Source organism: Emys orbicularis, chromosome 1 (genome assembly GCF_028017835.1).
Source record: "Emys orbicularis isolate rEmyOrb1 chromosome 1, rEmyOrb1.hap1, whole genome shotgun sequence".
NCBI classification, from domain to species: Eukaryota; Metazoa; Chordata; order Testudines; family Emydidae; genus Emys; species Emys orbicularis.
Window position 1 is genome coordinate 157,660,035 of NC_088683.1, and position 19,950 is coordinate 157,679,984.

Here is a 19,950-nt window from a genome sequence, read left to right on the forward strand (position 1 = left end):
ACCACTCTGTTGACGCTCTGGACAGCAGTCCGAGCTCGGATGCTCTGACCAGCCACACAGGAAAAGCCCCGGGAAAATTTGAATTCCTTTTCCTGTCTGGGCAGTTTGAATCTCATTTTCTGTTTGGACAGCGTGGCGAGCTCAGCAGCACTGGCAACGATGCAGAGCTCTCCAGCAGAGATGGCCATGCAATCTCAGAATAGAAAGAGGGCCCCAGCATGGACTGATCGGGAAGTCTTGGATCTGATCGCTGTGTGGGGCAATGAGTCCGTGCTTTCCGAGCTGCGATCGAAAAGACAGAATGCAAAGATCTACGAGAAGATCTCTAAAGCCATGGCAGAGAGAGGATACAGCCGGGATGCAACGCAGTGCCGCGTGAAAATCAAGGAGCTGAGACAAGGCTACCAGAAGACCAAAGAGGCAAACGGACGCTCCGGATCCCAGCCCCAGACATCCCGTTTCTACGAGGCACTGCATTCCATCCTAGGTGCGGCCACCACCACTACCCCACCACTGACCGTGGACTCTGAGGATGGGATATTGTCGACAGCCGGTTCCTCGGACATGTTAGCGGACGGGGAAAATGAGGAAGGAGATGAGGAGGACGAGGCAGTCGACAGCGCTTACAACGCTGATTTCCCCGACAGCCAGGATCTCTTCATCACCCTTACAGAGATCCCCTACCAACCGTCCCCAGGCGTTAACCCGGACACAGAATCAGGGGAAGGATCAGTCGGTAAGTGTTTTAAACATGTAAACATTTATTTTTAACAGAACAGGAATATTAACAATGGGTTTTGCATGATTACTTTGCCCTAGGCGCTTAACGTTTCAGTCCTTGGCAGTGCAACTACTGAAAAAAAATCTAACAATGTCCGGTTTAGCATGATTGTTTTGCCCTAGGCGCTCTACTGTGTAGTCCCTGCCAGTGCAGCTACAGTAAAATCCGGTCTATATGTCCGGGGATAGAGCAGAAATCCTCCTGGGACATCTCCACGAAGCTCTCCTGGAGGTAATTGGAAAGCCTTTGCATCAGGTTCCTGGGGAGAGCGGCCTTATTGGGTCCTCCGTGGTAGGAAACGTTTCCGCGCCAGGAGACAATCAAGTACTCGGGTATCATTGCCTTGCAGGGCATGGCGGCATACGGCCCTGGTCTTTGCAGGCTTTCCCGAAGCATCCGTTCTTTCTCCATCTCTGAAATCCTCATCAGAGTGATGTCGCTCATGGTGACCTGCTTTGAATTAGGTAGGGGAATGTTAGTATTGGGACTGCTTGCCTGTTCCTTTACAGAACTGTAACCGGCGGTTTAGAGCCATGCAGTGGAGGCGGGAGAGGAGCAGCATACAGGGATCTTTCCCTGGGACAGCCGCGAGGGGGTGGGACAGGGGCAGAGTTCATGCTTGCCGGATTGCTGGCAGCAGGGACTGGCATTGCTTTGAACGTGAAAGGAGGCCAGTGCTATTATTAAAGTTTTAAGCAGCCACAAGTCTAAGGCTTACCATGTCAGCCTGTTACCCAAATTCCGCTGTCCTGTCCCGCTTGTCTGAGCTGCACTGCAAGACCCCAGGCACTGAATGCGAAGGCCGAAAATTCGACCTTGTCCTGAGTGCGCATGTGATAGGTGCTGTGCATGGTCTTGTTCACAGAGAAAGACTATGTTCTTTGTTCACCCAAAAATTTATCTTTCTGAGGAATTCACTCCCTTTTTCCCATCCCACAGCTGCGACTGTCTCCCGAACTACCCTGTCATCACACTCCCAGAGGCTAGCGCAGATTAGGCGTAGGAAGAAGAGGACACGGGAGGACATGTTCTCGGAACTTATGGGCTGCTCCCGAGCCCAGGCAGCCCAGCAGACCCAGTGGAGGGAGAACTTGTCCCAAATCCACCGATCACACATGGAACGGGAGGAGAGGTGGCGGCAGGAAGACCAGCAGGCAACTCAAACGCTGCTTGGACTAATGAGGGAGCAAACGGACACGCTCCGGCGCCTTGTGGATGTTCTGCAGGAACGGAGGCAGGAGGACAGAGCCCCGCTGCAGTCTCTCTCTAACCGCCCTCCCCCGCCACAAAGTCCCATACACCCCTCACCCAAAGTCCCAAGAAGGAGGGGCGGCAGAGTCCGTGAAAACTCTCACTCCACCCCTGCAGACTGCTCAAGTACCAGAAGGCTCTCATTCCCCAAAATTTGATAAGTCCTTTCCTTCCCGCCTCACCCAAGCCCCCGTCCCAGTTGAATCCCCCAGTTTCATGTGTAGTTGCTAATAAAAAATATGTTTCTGTTAATTACTGTTTCCATCATGTTCTTTTAGAGGAGAGTCTGTTTGAAGGGGGGGAAGGGGGTTGGTAATTGGACAGGACAGTCACCTTTACCAGGGTACAGACGCGGGGGCAGGTTCAGCAGCAGGGCACACACACATTGCATTCACTAGTTACCCTGGTCAGTCTGGGAGGTGGTTTTCATGTTCTGTGTGTGTGTGGGGGGGTTATGTGACTTTGTGGCGGGGGAGGGCGGTTAGAGATCTTATGCAGCGGTCCTTATCCTGGATCACAGAGCCATGCAGCAGGGGATCTGTAACCGTCCTCCCCCTGCCACAAAGTCACATAGCCCCCACACACAGAGTCCCAAACAGGAGAGGAGGCAGGCTCCGTTGAAACAACCAGTCCACCAGTGTGGAGCCTCTCATTCCTGGAGTTTAGAAGCGTCCTTTGCATCACTACACTACACCCGCTCCCCACCACAGTCTGCGTCCCAGGTTCAACACTTTCCCGCGAAAACAGTAATAAAGAAAACGGTGTTCATTAACAAATTTCAAGTGATTTTATTTTTAAACGTGTGTTGGAAGGGGGGGAACGGGGTGAACGGGGTATGTAACTGGAGAGGATAGTGAACATTTACTGGGTAAAGAAACGGGGGCAGGTTCAGCTTCTCTGTAAACAAACTTAATAGTCACAGGTTACCCTGCTCACTCAGGAACCTAGCTTTCAAAGCCTCCCGGATGCACAGCGCGTCCCGCTGGGCTCTTCTAATCGCCCGGCTGTCTGGCTGGGCGTAATCAGCAGCCAGGCTATTTGCCTCAACCTCCCACTCTGCCATAAAGGTCTCCCCCTTGCTCTCACACAGATTGTGGAGCACACAGCAAACTGCAATAACAATGGGGATATTGGTTTCGCTGAGATCAGAGCGAGTCAGTAAGGTTCTCCATCTCCCCTTGAGACGTCCAAAAGCACACTCCACCACCATTCTGCACTTGCTCAGCCGGTAGTTGAAGAGTTCTTTTTCACTGGCCAGGGCGCCTGTATAGGGCTTCATGAGCCAGGGCATTAGCGGGTAGGCTGGGTCCCCGAGGATGACTATAGGCATCTCCACATCCCCAAGAGTTATTTTGTGGTCCGGGAGGTAAATACCTTCCTGCAGCCGTCTAAACAGACCAGAGTTCCTGAAAACACGAGCATCATGAACCTTGCCCGGCCATCCGACGTTGATGTTTGTAAAACGTCCCCTATGGTCCACCAGTGCTTGCAGCAACATTGAAAAGTAGTCCTTTCGGTTAATGTACTGGCTGGCCTGGTGGTCCGGTCCCAGGATAGGGATGTGAGTTCCATCTATAGCCCCACCGCAGTTTGGGAATCCCATCGCGGCGAAGCCATCTATGATGACCTCTACGTTTCCCAGGGTCACTACCTTTGAGAGCAGTAGCTCAACGATTGCGTTGGCTACTTGCATCACAACAACCCCCACGGTAGACTTGCCCACGCCAAAGTGGTTCGCGACTGACTGGTAGCTGTCCGGCGTTGCAAGCTTCCAGAGGGCTATGGTCACTCGCTTCTGGACACTCAGGGCTGCTCGCATCCGGGTGTCCTTGCGCTTCAGGGCAGGGGACAGCAACTCACAAAGTTCCAGGAAAGTCCCCTTCCGCATGCGAAAGTTTTGCAGCCACTGTGATTCATCCCAGACCTGCAGCACTATGCGGTCCCACCAGTCCGTGCTTGTTTCCCGGGCCCAGAATCGCCGTTCCACAACATCAACATGACCCATTGCCACCATGATGTCCTCGGCGCGGGGTCCTGTGCTTTGTGACAGGTCTGTGCCACTCTCAGACTTCAGGTCCTCACCGCGCTGCCATAGCCTCCTCGCCCGATTTCTCAGCATCTGCCTCTGGGAAAGGTGGATGATAAGGTGCGAGGTGTTGACAACGGCCATAACTGCAGCGATGGTCGCAGAGGGCTCCATGCTCGCAGTGCTGTGGTGTCCGCGCTGTCACTGACCAGAAAAGTGCGCGAACTGATTTCCCGCCGGCGCTTTCAGGGAGGGAGGGCGGGAGTGACGGTTGGATGACGACAGTTACCCAAAACCACCCTCGACACATTTTTTTCCCCAGAAGGCATTGTGGGCTCGACCCAGAATTCCAATGGGCAGCGGGGACTGCGGGAACTGTGGGATAGCTGCCCACAGTGCACCGCTTCCAATGTCGACGCTTGCCCCGTTAGTGTGGACTCACAAAGTCGAATTACTGTCCTTAGTGTGGACACACACGTTCGACTTTGTAATATCGATTCCACATATTCGATTTAAGTAAAATCGAACTACTCTCGTAGTGTAGACATACCCTTAGTGTCATAAAATCTTTGTCATTTCAAAACAAAAGTCCTTCAGGGTGATCAAAAATTATTTAGACTTTGAATATACTAAAGTTAGTGACTTTTTTATATACATGCCAACATTTTCAAAGACAGGAGCCTAAATGTCTACATATAGGCACATAAGAGTGGGATGTACAAAAACAAAACTCACTGACTTCAGACTGCAAACTCCGACGAAGGAATAGAGCTTATTTTGGTTTCTTGACTTGTTGAAGTTGGATATATCAATAGGTGGTGTTCATTGCAAATATAGCACAGGCTACCTGGTTATAATTTTTGTTTGGTTTGTATTGTTCTCACAAATGAGGGTCTGGATTTTTTTTCAACATAGATTAACTTTGTGTGTGTGCAACTTTTTAACAGAATTTCAGATCTTATAGAGTTTCTCTACTAACATTGAGGAAACTAATTTGAAACACTTACAAAATGTTCATTGTAGCAATTTAAGACAAAATGGGGAGAGAGTAAAGAACAAGCAACTTGTAAATAAAACATGAAATAAAGTAATAAAGTACATTTAAATCAAGATTTTTATAACAGTCCTCCCGCTCCCAAAATAAAGCCAAGTTCTTAGAAGGATCTTCTGTTATGCAACTAATGGAGCAACAACCTATCTGAAACGGTTATTGAGTTTAACTAATTATTCAGTGGTATGCATGTGGGCAATCAACTCACTAGATGGGCAGAACAGGCATCTTTTTTTATAAAATTAGGTGCTTGCATACCTTGGTGATGGGCAATTTAGAAATACCTAAATAGATAGAATCTATGAATAAAAAGTTATATTTTAGCCTAAGGCCAAAAGGGACCACTGTGATCATCTAGTCTGACCTCCTGTATAACACAGGCCACCAAACTTTGCCAAAGTAATTCCTAAGCAGATATTTTAGAAAAATATCGGATTGATTTAAAAATTGTCAGTGATGGAGGATCCACCACAACCCTTATTAAATTGTTTCAGTAGTTAGTTATCCTCACTATTAAAAACATATGCCTTATTCATGAATACTAAATTTCATGGGCAGCGCATGAACTGCTGGCTCCTAGGCCTACCCCTTCTGCCCAAGGCCCTGCCTCTCCTCTCCCCCTCCCCGACTGAGCCCAGAGGCCTCCCCCCAGAGTAGTTGCCAGCCCCTCCGCACCCCAGGCTGCCCTAACGCCCCCAGCTCCAGAGCGCTGGACGGGCAGCACAGCCCGCTGCTCCGGACAGGTGGCGTGGCCCCCAGCGCCCTCAACCCTGGAGCACTGGCCTGGCCCCAGCACCCCCGACCCCGAAGCACCGGGCAGGCAGCCCGGCCCTGGCCCCAGCCCCAGCCCCAGCCATGGGGGAAGAGCAGGAAGCAGGAGGGGGCCTGGTGGCACAGCGTGGGCATGGCCACGCCTGGCTATTTGGGGAGGCTCAGCCTCCTCTGGCCTGTGATACTACTGCCCATGAGAAGTTCCAGACTGAGAGCCCTGGAGATCAAAGCCCTCAACTTAGCCTCAAACAGGTGTACCATGGGTTGCAGCAGGGCAAGCTACCTTTGTGCCAGCCTTTAAGTATTCCTCACTCCTGACCTGGAGACACTATCGATAGTGATTCCAGTTGACTTCAGTCTGCATCAGCCATTCATTTCTTAGCCTCAGTTTGGGGCCCACAAACTCCCCCAACTGGCCCATAAACGGTGGTGATTTTTTTTTAAATGCAGACACCGTGGGACCTGGCATGGATCAGAGTGGCCAAGATGAAGTATAATAGCGTTGGAGGGGAGAGGTAGTGCCTTCTGGAGAGCCGGAGACGGAAAAGGGTATTTTTCATAGTTGTAGCTATGTGGGCTCTAACAGCACTGTCTAAAAGGCCACCAACACTGAATGGACGTAACCTGACAGCACGTGCCCTCAACAGAGGGAACTGTTATAGAAGAGGAAAATACAAATGCTTCCCTTGCTCCACTTGTCTGCGTTCAGTTTCAGACACTTGCCTTTCATACAGGTGCTGATTCAGCTTTCTCAATGCCTAGCTGAGAAGATGGTGCTGGTTATATTGGGTATAAAGGTGATTTAGAGGTAGGTGTCATCCGTTGCCTCAACATTATCCCCCCATACTATGTATTGAAAAAATAGGGAGAAAATTAAGCCTTGTGGAATGCCACATAGAGGGTTTTGAAGATACAGTATCTGTTGCCTATTATAACCCTCTTTTGGTTTGGTCTGAGAAGAACCAGAGTCATTTCCATTCGCCCTGCAATCTCTTGGAGACTGCCCAGCAGAATTTGGTGATCAAATACCACAAAAAGATCTAGCAGCGAGATCCCCAAATTCACATTTATACACCTACATGCCTGAACAATTCAAATTCCATCTCAGAGCTGGAGACATGCACGCACACTGAACCTTATCACCATTATAGTCATCTGTGCCCTTTTCTTGCCAGGACATTCAGGAATGGAGACAACGAAGACATAGAGAAAATGGAATTCAATGGGTCTTGTAAGGATATTTCAGGACCAATTCCACCAGGCCCACAGGTTACCTCACCAAACTCATAGAAAGCAGAAAAACCACTGCTTACAGTGAGTTCTTAAATCCAAGGACCAGGTTGTATTTACACAGGTACAGAGTGTTACACCCCAGGCAGAGAATCTAGTTTCCGACATGATCTTTTACACACAATATTACACAATCTTTTATCAACACTCCTTCTCACTCACTACTCCAAATCTTTCCTTTACTATTGGGACATAGTTATTGCCATACATGATGTTACAAATTACACAATAACTTACATAACACGTTGTTCCCCTTTTTAGCATAAAGAAAATTTATCAATCCTATTATTTGACAGGGACTTTCCCTGTTTACCTTAGACACTACAAAAACTCAGTAACAGAATGACCAAATGTTAGTATTCTTTCCCCGGAACCTTTGTTTGCACTTTCCCCATCTCTAAAAGGTTATAACAACCACACAATTATACAGGCCTACAAAACCTACTTTTATATAACTCATACATTGCTAATCAGTCATCCACTATATAAAGATTAGACCTTTACCATGTTATATAGGGTAAGCTCACCTAACCAATGCTTTACTCCCTTATAGGTCTACTTTAAGTTTCAAGACGCTATAATCCTGATTCTGCCATCCTTTCTAGGTGTGTTGTATTTCAGGAGCCTCCCATACTTCCTCCTGCTGCCAATGCTGGCTCAAATATTTACCACTGCAACAAAAGACCCCACTACTGGCTAAAATCTAGCTCTTTAGTCCTGTCCCTCAAATCTAAGCCCCTTCACAGCAGAGTAAGTTTTTAGCATCAGTGCAGACACTGGCTAGGCTTGCATGCTATAAGTTTGAATATGAATCGAACAATACAATCTACTGCAACACAAGTAACAGGATTCCACATGTGTTCTTGATCTGACATCTAAACAGATGTCCATGTCTAAAAGGATGACACACTTGGGAGACGGTATTACCAAGCATGCACCTTCAAAAAGAACAGCAAGTCAGCAGAATAATACAAGGCAAGAAAGCTGCAGTAACAACCTTTTCCACTGAAGTGGCAAAGGCTTAGCAATATTCACAAAAGGGTTAGGGATGTCTTTCCATTTGTGTGTGTTTGGATTTGTAAAGCCAAGAGAGGGGTGTATGTGGCAAATATTTTCTGTGCTTGTACTAACAAAACTCACCCAGACAGACATGGCATGAGCACTGTAGGTCATGGCATGAAAAATTTAGCAGACGCTTAATCGCCACGAAGATTAGACATATCAGCAGATGTTGTGACAGTCTGTACCCCTATATTCACGCCTTTTACAGGACTATGATATATTTCGTATAAAGTATGCTTTGTGAGTGAGCAACAGGGGATGGATCACTCGATGATTACCTGTTCTGTTCATTCCCTCTGAAGCACCTGACTGTCGGAAGACAGGATACTGGGCTAGATGGACCTTTGGTCTGACCCAATATGGCTGTCCTTATGTGAGGTGGTATTTAAAAACTCATCATTTGCTGACCATTATTGTCCTGGTAAAATGTGTTTGGCAAAGCTGTTACAAAGTTGTAAGATTCTACTGCATGCTATTACTGAAAGACATGTTTCAAATCTGGGGAGCAGTCAAAAACCAGTTCCCCAGAGACAAAATGCTAGCCAACACCTCAGCCAGGTGTCAACAAAATCAAATGAACCATCACCTGGTTAAATGGCCATTCTTTGACAGAAAAGAGGGCGTGGGCAAAAAAAAATCTACATCTTGACACAGAAACAACTTAGGGTTCATGTCCACACAGACTTTCTGTCTCCTGAACCTTAGCTGGAGATGATTCTCGAAGAAGAAAAAGAACTGTAAGAAGGGAGAGCGGACGCCCCAAATTATTCCTCCCTTTTTCTCTACCCTCAGCATCCACAACACCTAAAGAAGAAAGGAAACAGCTTTGGACCAGGGGAGGGATCCTGACTGAAAGAAAGTCAGCCAGTAAGACTGCAGAAACATGTGGTGAGAGAGACTTTGCTTTGAATTCACTTAGCTTGTTAAGTTAGGCATTAGTTGTGTTTTACCTTTATTTTCTTGTAATCAATTCTGACTTTTATGCCTCATTACTTATATTAATTTAAAATCTATCTTTTGTAGATAATATATTTGTTTTAGCTAAAACCAGTGTGTTTTTACTGAAGTGTTTGGGAAAGTATTTGAGATAACAGGATTTATTGTTCAAGAGAGAGCTTGGCAGTACAAGACATACGTTTCTGGGGAAAGTCTGGGACTGGGAGCTTGCTGGTGTTGCTCTGCAGTGTAATTCAAGAGTAGCTGGCTATAGCACTCATATACAATAACTGGGAGTAAATTACATGCGGGAGGCTTTGTATGAGCAGACCAAGAGTGGTTGCTTTCACAGCGAAGCAGTATAAAAGGCACCCCCGGTTGGAGAACTGAGTGGACACAGCTGTTCATCAGTCCAGATTGTACCCTGGGCCTAGGTAATGTCATAGACGTCACTTCAAAATATGAGAGGATGGCCACCAGGACTCTAGGAGCAACAGCTCCAGTGAATCATAATTGTAAAGCCAAGAAGGACAATTATGATCATCTCATTTGACATTCTGCTTAGTGCTAACCATAAACTTGCACCCACTAATTCCTGAATGTCCAATAACTTGTGGTTAAACTGAAGTATATCTTTCAGACAGACATGCAATCTTGATTTAAAGATTTCAAGTAATGGACAATCTACCACGTCCCTCGATGAGTCATTCTAAACATTACCATTACTATTAAATGTGTGTGCCTTATCTACAGTTTGAATTTCTCCATTTGTCTTTGGGTATAGCTCAGAGATTTGCCAACCTGAAGCAGAGTGAAACTGAGATGATTACCAATTTCATTTCTGAGCAGCAGTGAAAGTGAGCAGAGTCTGGTCAGTTTCATTTTGCTGCTACCTGACATAGTTCTGAGCAGTGACAAAGACCCTCAAGCTGTGGTTGCAGATTCAAGACGGTAACACCGCATTAGTTTACATTAAGGTCACAAATGGAAAGCTATCTTTGCAGCCATGACGGTGAAAAATGTAAAAACAGAAACTGAAGTTCTTCAGAAGGGAAAGGCTTAGGGCCCTTTCCAGGAAAAATTTCTGACATGCCAGTGATGAGCAAACAAATGGATTTTTGAGCCCTGCTGGAGGTTTTAGAGTTGGTTGGGTTTTTTTAAATCATTGATACATATGTACATGGCCCTGTACAGTAGAGAAAATATAGCCACAATACCTGCTCCAAAGATCTTGTGGTCTAAGGTTATGATTCAATACTATACTGAACAAAGAAAAGGGTAGTTACACAGCTTGAACACTTCATGGAACACATGGTTCTTAGTAATTTTTTTTGAAGGTGGGATAGGAGAGAGCAGAATGAAGAGACATGGAGTGAGAAGTGGACAAGGGAGACCATCAAAAATGAAAAGAGACGAGAATGGGCAGCACAAGAAAGGGAAAAGGGTGGGTGGGCTTGAGAAAACAAATTAGGAAAAGTGTAGGATAAGCCAAGTTATGTGGAGCCTTGAAAGTGAGAGCATGTAATTTCTACTTGATGTAGAAGACTGAAAGTTAGTGCAGGGTCTGAGTGAGAAAGTGGGGAGACTGAATAGTGAGAGACAACAGAGGCTTTTGGCAGATGTGTTTAGAATACTCTGGAAGGGATGAAGTGAATAGCTGGGCACCCAGAAAAATTATGGGATTTTACGATATGAGATGCTCAAGGCACAACAGGAGTTTGGTCAAAATCTCTTTCCTCAATAAGACATTCCAGCCACATGAGAGCTCAGTTCCACAGTTACTGCCTTACCTTAGCTCAAGGTGCTTTGAGACAGCTGGAGTTTGAAAGATGCTAGAGAAAAGCAAACTAAGTGTGTTATACAGTGGAATATTGCTGTTAAGCACAAGAATATGCAGTGCAGGACTGAATTTTTTTTTTTTTTTTTTTTTAAAGACTCCACTGATTTCCATTTTAACATTTACATCTCCCCTTCCTTACGCAGCTTAAATTTCATTTAACTATATTAACAATATGCCACTGCTACCATGCAGGAAACTGACAACACTAAAAGAGCACTGAGATTATTATTACGAATGCAAGAGCAAAGAGTCAGGGAGGAAAGGGTTAACTACTTGTGAATCCATATAGCAGGAGATTATAGTGATGGAAGAAACCTATCAGGGCATCTACTCCATCCCCTTTCCAATGCACGGCTACCCCCCTATAGTACCTTCTCTTTAGTGTCTTGTTCAATCTAATTTTTAAAATAAGCCATTGCCCAGTCTATGGGTGCATGTCCCATTCTGTACTAGAACATGAAGCCAACCCAATAATAAATGCAATATGTTTACCTTAAGATTTTTCTTACAATAATAGAAATAGAAAGCAATGTGGTACAATAAAAGGATTATGATGGAGGTTGGGGGAGATAGAGAAGGGGGAAGAAGGAGAGAAAAAGATATATCTTTCTTCAACCACAGGGAACCTTAGATTTGTTTTCTTTCTAGCTTCAAAATCAAATTCAAATATTATTCTGGTAAATACTCTGACACAGTTTAGTTTTTCAGTAAAATGCAATATTTCAATTGAGTACTATAAATAACAGAGCCCAACACAAGTCTGTTAAATTCAATGTGGGAGCTCTAGCTTCTGTCTCTCCCTCACCAGAACCCACTCTCCCTTGCAGTTTCTAGTCACGTAATTTTTCTTTCATATTAACCTTGAATCTGACAACTGAATGTTACACTATGTCAGGTTCACAAATATGATTGGGCTATGAGAAGGGGGAAGAAACATCAAAGGCGTGCATCACCCATCCAGACTCGATTAACCTGAGCTACAGAAAACAAAGCTATAAAATGCTTTCTATGTTGGTAATGGTTAACAAATTCATCTTCCCTAACCACTGTCTCCAGACAGAACAGAGCGTCTCCCTCTACCGGTTAAGAAAACACTGAAGCTTGTACTCTCTTACATATAGCATGTGGCTGACCCACATGAACAACAGAATGTACTTGTGGATATTTAATGCTTTGTTGTTTCTCTTAAGTACTAAAAATATCCATTTGAAGAGATGGTACTGAGTTATTTAGATTCTAACAATCTTGCAACACTTTGCCTGTAGAAAGTACATTTCTGCAGATTGCATGGTTTTAAAAGGACACAGAACAAAGGATTAACATTTTCCCCCAGAGGCCTCTGTAAGAGATAGTGCTTTACTTTAGCTATCTGCCATTTCCATCTCTATCTCCAGCTATATTACAGCAGGGTGACAACCCCACAATAGTTAAGGTTAAGACCAGCTTTCTGTTTAAAGCTCAACTCTTCTAAGTGCTCTAAAAATCTACAGTGTTACTCAGATTGTCTTGAAATTTGATGTGCAACATTTGCATATGGGATTCTGTTAACGGGCCAAATTTGGAGACATTTGAACCAAAGAGTTCCCGAGATACAGCCCCCAGCAAAAAAACCAGCCTGTTTAAAAGTTGCGCATCAACAGTGGAATACCATGTGGGCAATCACGCAAAGAAAAATCTTGTTTACCCTCAATCATGGACAAATCTGGCAGATTTATTTAACGACTATTTGACTTTAAGCAGTAATATATTTCTTTTTACTTTCCTGACTGGTTCCATTGTTACCCCAATAGATCCTAACAGTAAACCACACACAACCAACCACAATGCCGATAAATGCAAAGTAATGCACATTGGAAAACATAATCCCAACTATACATATAAAATGATGGGGTCTAAATTAGCTGTTACCACTCAAGAAAGATCTTGGAGTCATTGTGGATAGTTCTCTGAAAACATCCACTCAATGTGCAGCGGCAGTCAAAAAAGCGAACAGAATGTTGGGAATCATTTAGAGAGGGATAGATAATAAGACAGAAAATATCATATTGCCTCTATATAAATCCATGTTAAGCCCACATCTTGAATACTGTGTACAGATGTGGTCACCACATCTCAAAAAATATATATATTGGACTCGGAAAAAGGTTCAGAAAAGGGCAACAAAAATGATTAGGGGTATAGAACGGCTGCCGTATGAGGAGAGATTAATAAGACTGGGACTTTTCAGCTTGGAAAAGAGGCGACTAAGGGGGGATATGATAGAGGTCTATAAAATCATGACTGGTGTGGAGAAAGTAAATAAGGAAGTGTTATTTACTCCTTCTCATAACACAAGATCTATGGGTCACCAAATGAAATTAATAGGCAGCAGGTTTAAAACAAACAAAAGGAAGTATTTTTTCACACAACACAGTCAACCTGTGGAACTCCTTGCCAGAGGATGTTGTGAAGGCCAAGACTATAACAGGGTTCAAAAAAGAACCAGATAAATTCATGGAGGATAGGTCCATCAATGGCTATTAGCCAGGATTGGCAGGGATGATGTCCCTAGCCTCTGTTTGCTAGAAGCTGGGAATGGGCGACAGATCACTTGATGATTACCTGTTCTGTTCATTCCCTCTGGAGCACCTGGCATTGGCCACTGTTGGAAGACAGGATACCGGGCTAGATGGATGTTTGGTCTGACCCAGTATGGCCGTTCTTATGTACAGGCAAGAGCAGCAGGTGGTAAAAGGCTGCATACCACCAACAAGGACACCCTACTTTATTCTCCTTTGAATTTGATGGTGATACTGAACTTTCATTTCTATACTGCCTTTTACCCAAACATCCTTACAAGTATTTACTTTATAAACACTGCTCCTGGATTGTACAACTATATAAGTAATACTGCATCCATCACCAAAACACAGCCAACCACTGGGGCAAAAGGTGGCAATTGTTTAATCTCTCTCAGCAACACTACAGAACAGTTGAGGTCAGGAAGCAAAGAATACCATGTTCTCTTCAAACTGAAAGGGAAAACTAAGAAGACCATGTAATTACCCATGTTGAAATTTGATCAGTCTACTGAGGATCTAACACTCCTGCTCTTTCAAGAAGCAAAATGGAATCTTTGATTACAAACTATAAGGACTTTGGGTTTGAATTTTGTATTTCATTCTAATATTAGCAACTCTTGAAGCATAGTGCTCCCAGCTCCAGGATAACCCAGGAGAAAGATCACAATCACCAAAGTATGTTTCACTACTGAAAAGCACTGCATTTCCTGAAATTCTGGAGCCTAAATGATGAAAGAAAAACAAAAGTATTTGATGCTTGCACCATACCTGTCATGGGATCAAACAGCTGATTGGCCTCCAAGTCTGTGAAGGTGCTGAAACAAATAGGACATTTGAAGGAGGCACGATTGGTGGAATCTCTCTCGTCCGTCTCAATCCTCCTCCTCATGTGGTCCAGCTTGTACTTCACCACATTGACCAGCAGGCGATAATTGATGAAGTAGTAGTTGTGCCGGGTGGTTTTGCCATCCGGAGCTGTCTCCACTCTCATCCTGCATTTGATGAACTTGTCCCCCTTGAGGGTGTTAAGAACTGCCCGCAGTTGCTTCCGATCAAACTTCAGCAGCTCCAACATGTCCTCCTCCTTTACGCAGGGATTCCGGATGAGGATGTCCAGAGCCAAAGCATGTTCAATGCCATAAAAACCACGCACCACATACTTGGCAAGGCGCTTCAGAGCCGCTGGGACTTCAGTGAGGACGTCCGGGTCTGTCATATCAGGTATGACACTGAAGCTTCATGTATACTGCAAGGAAAAGAAGATGGACTATACATTATTTTCCCTCACTTAAACAGTTTTGATTCAGGTTACCAAAACCTAAAAAGGAAGGACCACTAAAGATAATAGTTTCTCATTTCCCCTTCCCCATCCCTCAACACTCTCTTCAGGTATTAATAATGCAACTAACAGCAGAGTACGATTAGACAGCGCACTGTTTTCACTGCAAAATGGGAAAATGTTGGTGATTTTTTTCTACCATAATACCTAATAGATTTCAGTTCCACCTGCTCTGCTGTAACATTAAATATCTCTTGCCTTTGAGCTCTTAGAAAGCTACATGATCAGCTGAGACTTACATCTAGGAAACAGGCACCAAAAGTCTACAGTGAGACACATCATCACACAGAAATAAATCACAGTTTGACATTTGGGGAGTTTAATGAGGGAGTTCTCCAGGTGAAGGAGGAGAAACAACATAATGCTTGAGGTGAGTTTGTTGTGTGTCTGTGTGCCTGCCTACCTGCAGTTTATAGTGTGGTCTGGCTGGGGCACCATGTGCTGAGCCTAAGGCCTGCCAGGCAAGGCTGAGAGCATCTTAACAAGGCTTTGATCCCTAAATCCTTTAGGATCTGTAAACCAGGGGATGGGGCTACTCAGGGAGAACTGGGGGTTAAAAAGCCAGCTTCTAAGTGACCAGAGGAGCTAGCAGGGGAGTTTAGAGAGGGAGCGTGAGAGCCAGATACATCTAACATGCTCTAAATTTAGGCCAATAAACACCTTCCCCCTTACCCTCCTCCTCCCACCCAAAAAATAGCTGCAGGACTAAAACTAATGCAGGCAGAAGCCCAGCAGCAGAGAGGGGCCTACCCAGTTTATTGCACTGAATGCAGCATGTACGATTACCTGCCTTATGGGCAGGTGGCGTATGTATGTAGTCAATGCAAGCAGTTTGTGTCACAGGCTCTTGAGGCCAGAGTGGCTGACCTGGAGGAGTTAAGGGAGACAGAGAGGTACAAAGACAAGACTTTCCGGGACACAGTAGTGGTTCCACTGCCTCTGTGCTGTTGAGGAGGATGAAAGTCTCAGGGAAGGAGAACATTAAAATGGAGCAGAGGGAAACGATCTCATAGTTGGGACCCTTCTTCCAGATGATGCCATGGTATCTTCACACACTGGGGAAAGGGACCTCATTTGTTAGGCAGAGACCAGTAATAGTAACGGGGGATTTGATCATTAGAAATATAGATAGTTGGGTTTGTGATGACCAAGACAACCGCATGGTGAATTGCTTGCTGGGTAGGAAGGTTGCAGATCTCCCAAGACATCTAGACAGATGTATGTGCAGTGCTGGGGAGGAGCCAGTGATGTGGTTCATGTAGGTACCAATGACATAGGGAAAGGTCGGAGAGAGGTCCTAGAGGCCAAATTTAGGCTGCTACATAAGAGATTCAAGTCCAGAAGCTCCATGGTAATGTGTTCAGTTCCACCATCAAGGCCAGTTAGACAGGCAGAACGGCAGGGCTTCAATGTGTGGATGAAACAATGGTGTATGGAGGAGAGTTTTAGATTTATTAGGAACTGGAGAATCTTTTGAGCCTATCCAGGAAAGATAGGTTCCACCTAAACCAAAATGGAACCAAATTGCTGGCATATAAAATTAAAGAGGGTCAGAGGAGTGTTTAAATTAAGGGCGGGGGGGAAGCTGACAGGTACAGAAGAGCACACAGTTTGGACAGAGACATCCCTTAGGGGAGGAACTCTTAACGGGGATCCTCTATATCCTACTAACAAAGAGAGGATAGAAGTTGATAAAGTACAAATGGGAACTGAAGAGAAACAGTCAAATGAAAAGGAGTCCCATTCAGTTACATCACATGAAAGCAGACAACTAAAGATTGACAAATTCTATAAGTGCTTGTATACAAATGCTAGAAATCTAAATACTAAGATGGGTGAACTCGAGTGCCTGGTATTAAATGAAGATATTGCTATAATAGGCATCACAGAAACTTGGTGGAAGGATGGTAATCAATGGGACACTAATACCAGAATTCAAAATATATAGGGATGAGAGTAGGTTGTGCTGGTGGGGGAGTGGCATTATATGAGAAAGAAAGCATAGAGTCAAATATAGTAAAAATCTTAAATGAATCAAACTGTACCACAGAATCTCTATCGATAGACATTCCATGTTTGAACAATAAGAGTATAGCAGTAGGAACATACTACTGACCACGTGACCAAGACGGTGATGGTGACTATGAAATACTCAGGGATATGAAAGAGGCTACAAAAATAGAAAACTCAATAATAATGGGGGATTTCAACTATCCCCATATTGACTGGTATATGTCACCTCAGGACATGATGCAAAGATAAAATTTCTAGACACCATTAACAACTGCTTCTTGGAGCAGCTAGTCCTGGAACCCACAAAGGAAGAGGCAATTCTCAATTTAGTTCTAAGTGGAGCACAGGATCTGGTCCAAGAGGTGAATATAGCTGTATAGCTTGGTAATAGCAACCATAATGTAATTAAATTTAACATCCTAGGGGGATACCAAAGAAACCCACCACAGTAGCATTTAACTTCAAGGGGAACCACACAAAAATGAGGAAGCTACTTAAATGGAAATTGAAAGGAACAGTCACAAGCCTGCAAGCTGCATGAAAACTTTTTAAAAAACACCATAATAGAGGCTCAGATTAAATGTATACTCCAAATTAAAAAAAAAACAGCAAGAGGACAAAAAAAAATTAAAAAAGACTAAACAGAGTAAAAGAGGCCGTTAGAGGCAAAAAGGCATCCTTTAAGAATTGGAAGTCAAATCCTATGGAGGAAAATAGAAAGTTGCATAAACTCTGGCAAGTCAAGTGTAAACGTATGATTTGGCAGCCCAAAAAAGAATTTGAAGAGCAACTAGCAAAAAAGACACAAACTAAAAGGCAAACTGGTTGAAACTATAGTGAAGAGCAGAATTATCAGACACGTAGTTGAACACAATTTGTTGGGGAAAATTCAACACAACTTCTGTAAAGGGAAATCATGCCTCACCAATCTATTAGAATTCTCTCAAAGAGGTCAACAAACATGTGGACAAGGGTGATCCAGTGGATATAGTGTACTGGGACTTTCAAAAAGCCTTTGACAAGTTCCCTTGCCAAAGTCTCCTAAACAAAGTAAGCAATCTTGGGATAAGAGAAAAGGTCCTGTCATGGATCACTAACTGATTAAAAAGACAGGAAACAAAGAGTAGGAATAAATGCTCAGTTTTCAGTATAGAGAGAATAAATACGGGGGGGGGGGAGAGTCCCCCAGGTATCTGTACTGGGACCAATGCTGTTCAACAGAAAAAGGAGTAAACAGTGAGGCAGCAAAGTTTGCAGATGATATAAAATTACTCAAGATAGGTAAGGCCAAAAAAGACTGCGAAGAGTTACAAAGGAATCTCACAAAACTGGGTGACTGAGCAACAAAATGGTAGATGAAATTCAATGTTGATAAATGCAAAGTAATGCACATTGGAAAACATAATCCCAATTATACATACAAAATGGTCTAAATTGACTATTGCTAGGGTTGTCAATTAATCGCAGTGAACTCAAGTGATTAACTCAAAACAAATTAACTTGATTTAAAAATTATTCATGATTAATTGCAGTTTTAATTGCACTATTAAATTTAAATTGGTATTCTATTGTTTATTATAAATAATTTTGATGTTTTTCTACATTTTCAAAGATATTGATTTCAATTACAAGACAGAATACAAAGTGTACAGTGCTCACTTTGTTATTTTTTATTACAAATATTGGCACTGTAAAAAACAAAAGAAATAGTATTTTTCAATGGACTGTAGTGCAGTCTCTTTATCCTGAAAGTGTAACTTACAAATGTAGATTTTGTTTAGTTACATAACTGCACACAAAAACAAAACAATGTAAAACTTTAGAGCCTACAAGTCCATTCAGTCCTACTTCTTGTTCCAGCCAATCGCTAAGACAAACAAGGTTGTTTACATTTACGGGAGATAATGCTGCCTGCTTCTTATTTACGTCACCTGAAAGCGAGAACAGGCGTTCACATGGTACTTTTGTAGCCAGCATTGCAAGGTAAATAAGACGTTTTACACTGTTTTATGTTTGAGTGCAGTTATGTAAAAAAAAAAAAAAAAAAATTTAAAATTCTACATTTGAAAGTTGCACTTTCTCTCTGCCTCCCTGCTACAGCCCCAGGGCCGGAGGACCTGTCAGCCCCCACGCAACCCCAGGATTGGAGGACGTCTCAAGCCCCCACTACAGCAGGCAGGACTGGAGGTGGGATCCAGGGACCATGTTCATTCCCCAAAGGGGCCCACAAATATGTTTGGTGCCAAGCCCACAAAAGGTTAATCCGGCCTTGCTCATAAAGAGCTCTTCTTTCCAGTTAAGGAGAGCTACTTTCCAGCTGATGGCTGTTCATAAACTTAATTAGGATAAAGGTCTCTGCACCCCCCGCCATGGCCCTGGGGCTGGAGCTCTCTGTGTCCCTTCTCCTGCCGAGCCCCGGTGCTAGAGTCGTTATGGGTCCCTTCCCAGGGTGGACCTGGCATGTTTATGAGACATATTTTCCTAATCCCAGGGAATTTAAATTGGGATAGTTCATCATCAGTAGACAGTTTTACCTGTCTTGGTGTTCACTTCCATGAGTCCTCTCTGTCACCTTCCACTTCCAGAGCAGACAGACCACAAGGGAGGGGGAGGAAATACAGAGGGAGAAAGACTGCACTAATATCCTGTCTTGTCATCACTATCACAAACCCCTACTCTCCCAAAGCACAGGATCCAGAACTCACATTCTTCAAAGCTGACAGGGAGCACCATCACCCTGGCAGCAAGAAAGCCTTCCATGTTCTTCATCTGAGCACACTAATGAGCCATCACTGTGCTATCATCAAGCCCTGCATGTGACTCAGCAGCTGCTGAATCATCTGTCAGCTGAGATTGTTCAGGATTTTGCTAGCAATTATTCATAAAATGATAACATGCTCTGCAGCCCAAGAGAAGCCTGCAAACAGTGAGAACTTGGTACCTGACACATGCACAGACCCCCTATCCTTACCAACTCAAGCTTTGCCTCTTTTCAATCCTCCTCCAAACCCCACTGTATCCCTTCCCTC

The 19,950-nt window shown here is 44.2% G+C and overlaps 1 protein-coding gene across 1 annotated transcript in view; it reads right to left on the reverse strand.

Moving 5' to 3' along the window:
• The window catches only part of GTF2E1 (general transcription factor IIE subunit 1), a 99,121-nt gene that overhangs the window by 65,802 nt on the left and 13,369 nt on the right, over window positions 1–19,950 (reverse strand). The window contains exon 2 of the mRNA XM_065410297.1: window positions 14,338–14,815. Within this exon, the coding sequence (XP_065266369.1) occupies window positions 14,338–14,785 (448 nt within the window). The 5' untranslated portion in view covers window positions 14,786–14,815. The remainder of the gene's footprint in view (window positions 1–14,337; window positions 14,816–19,950) is intronic.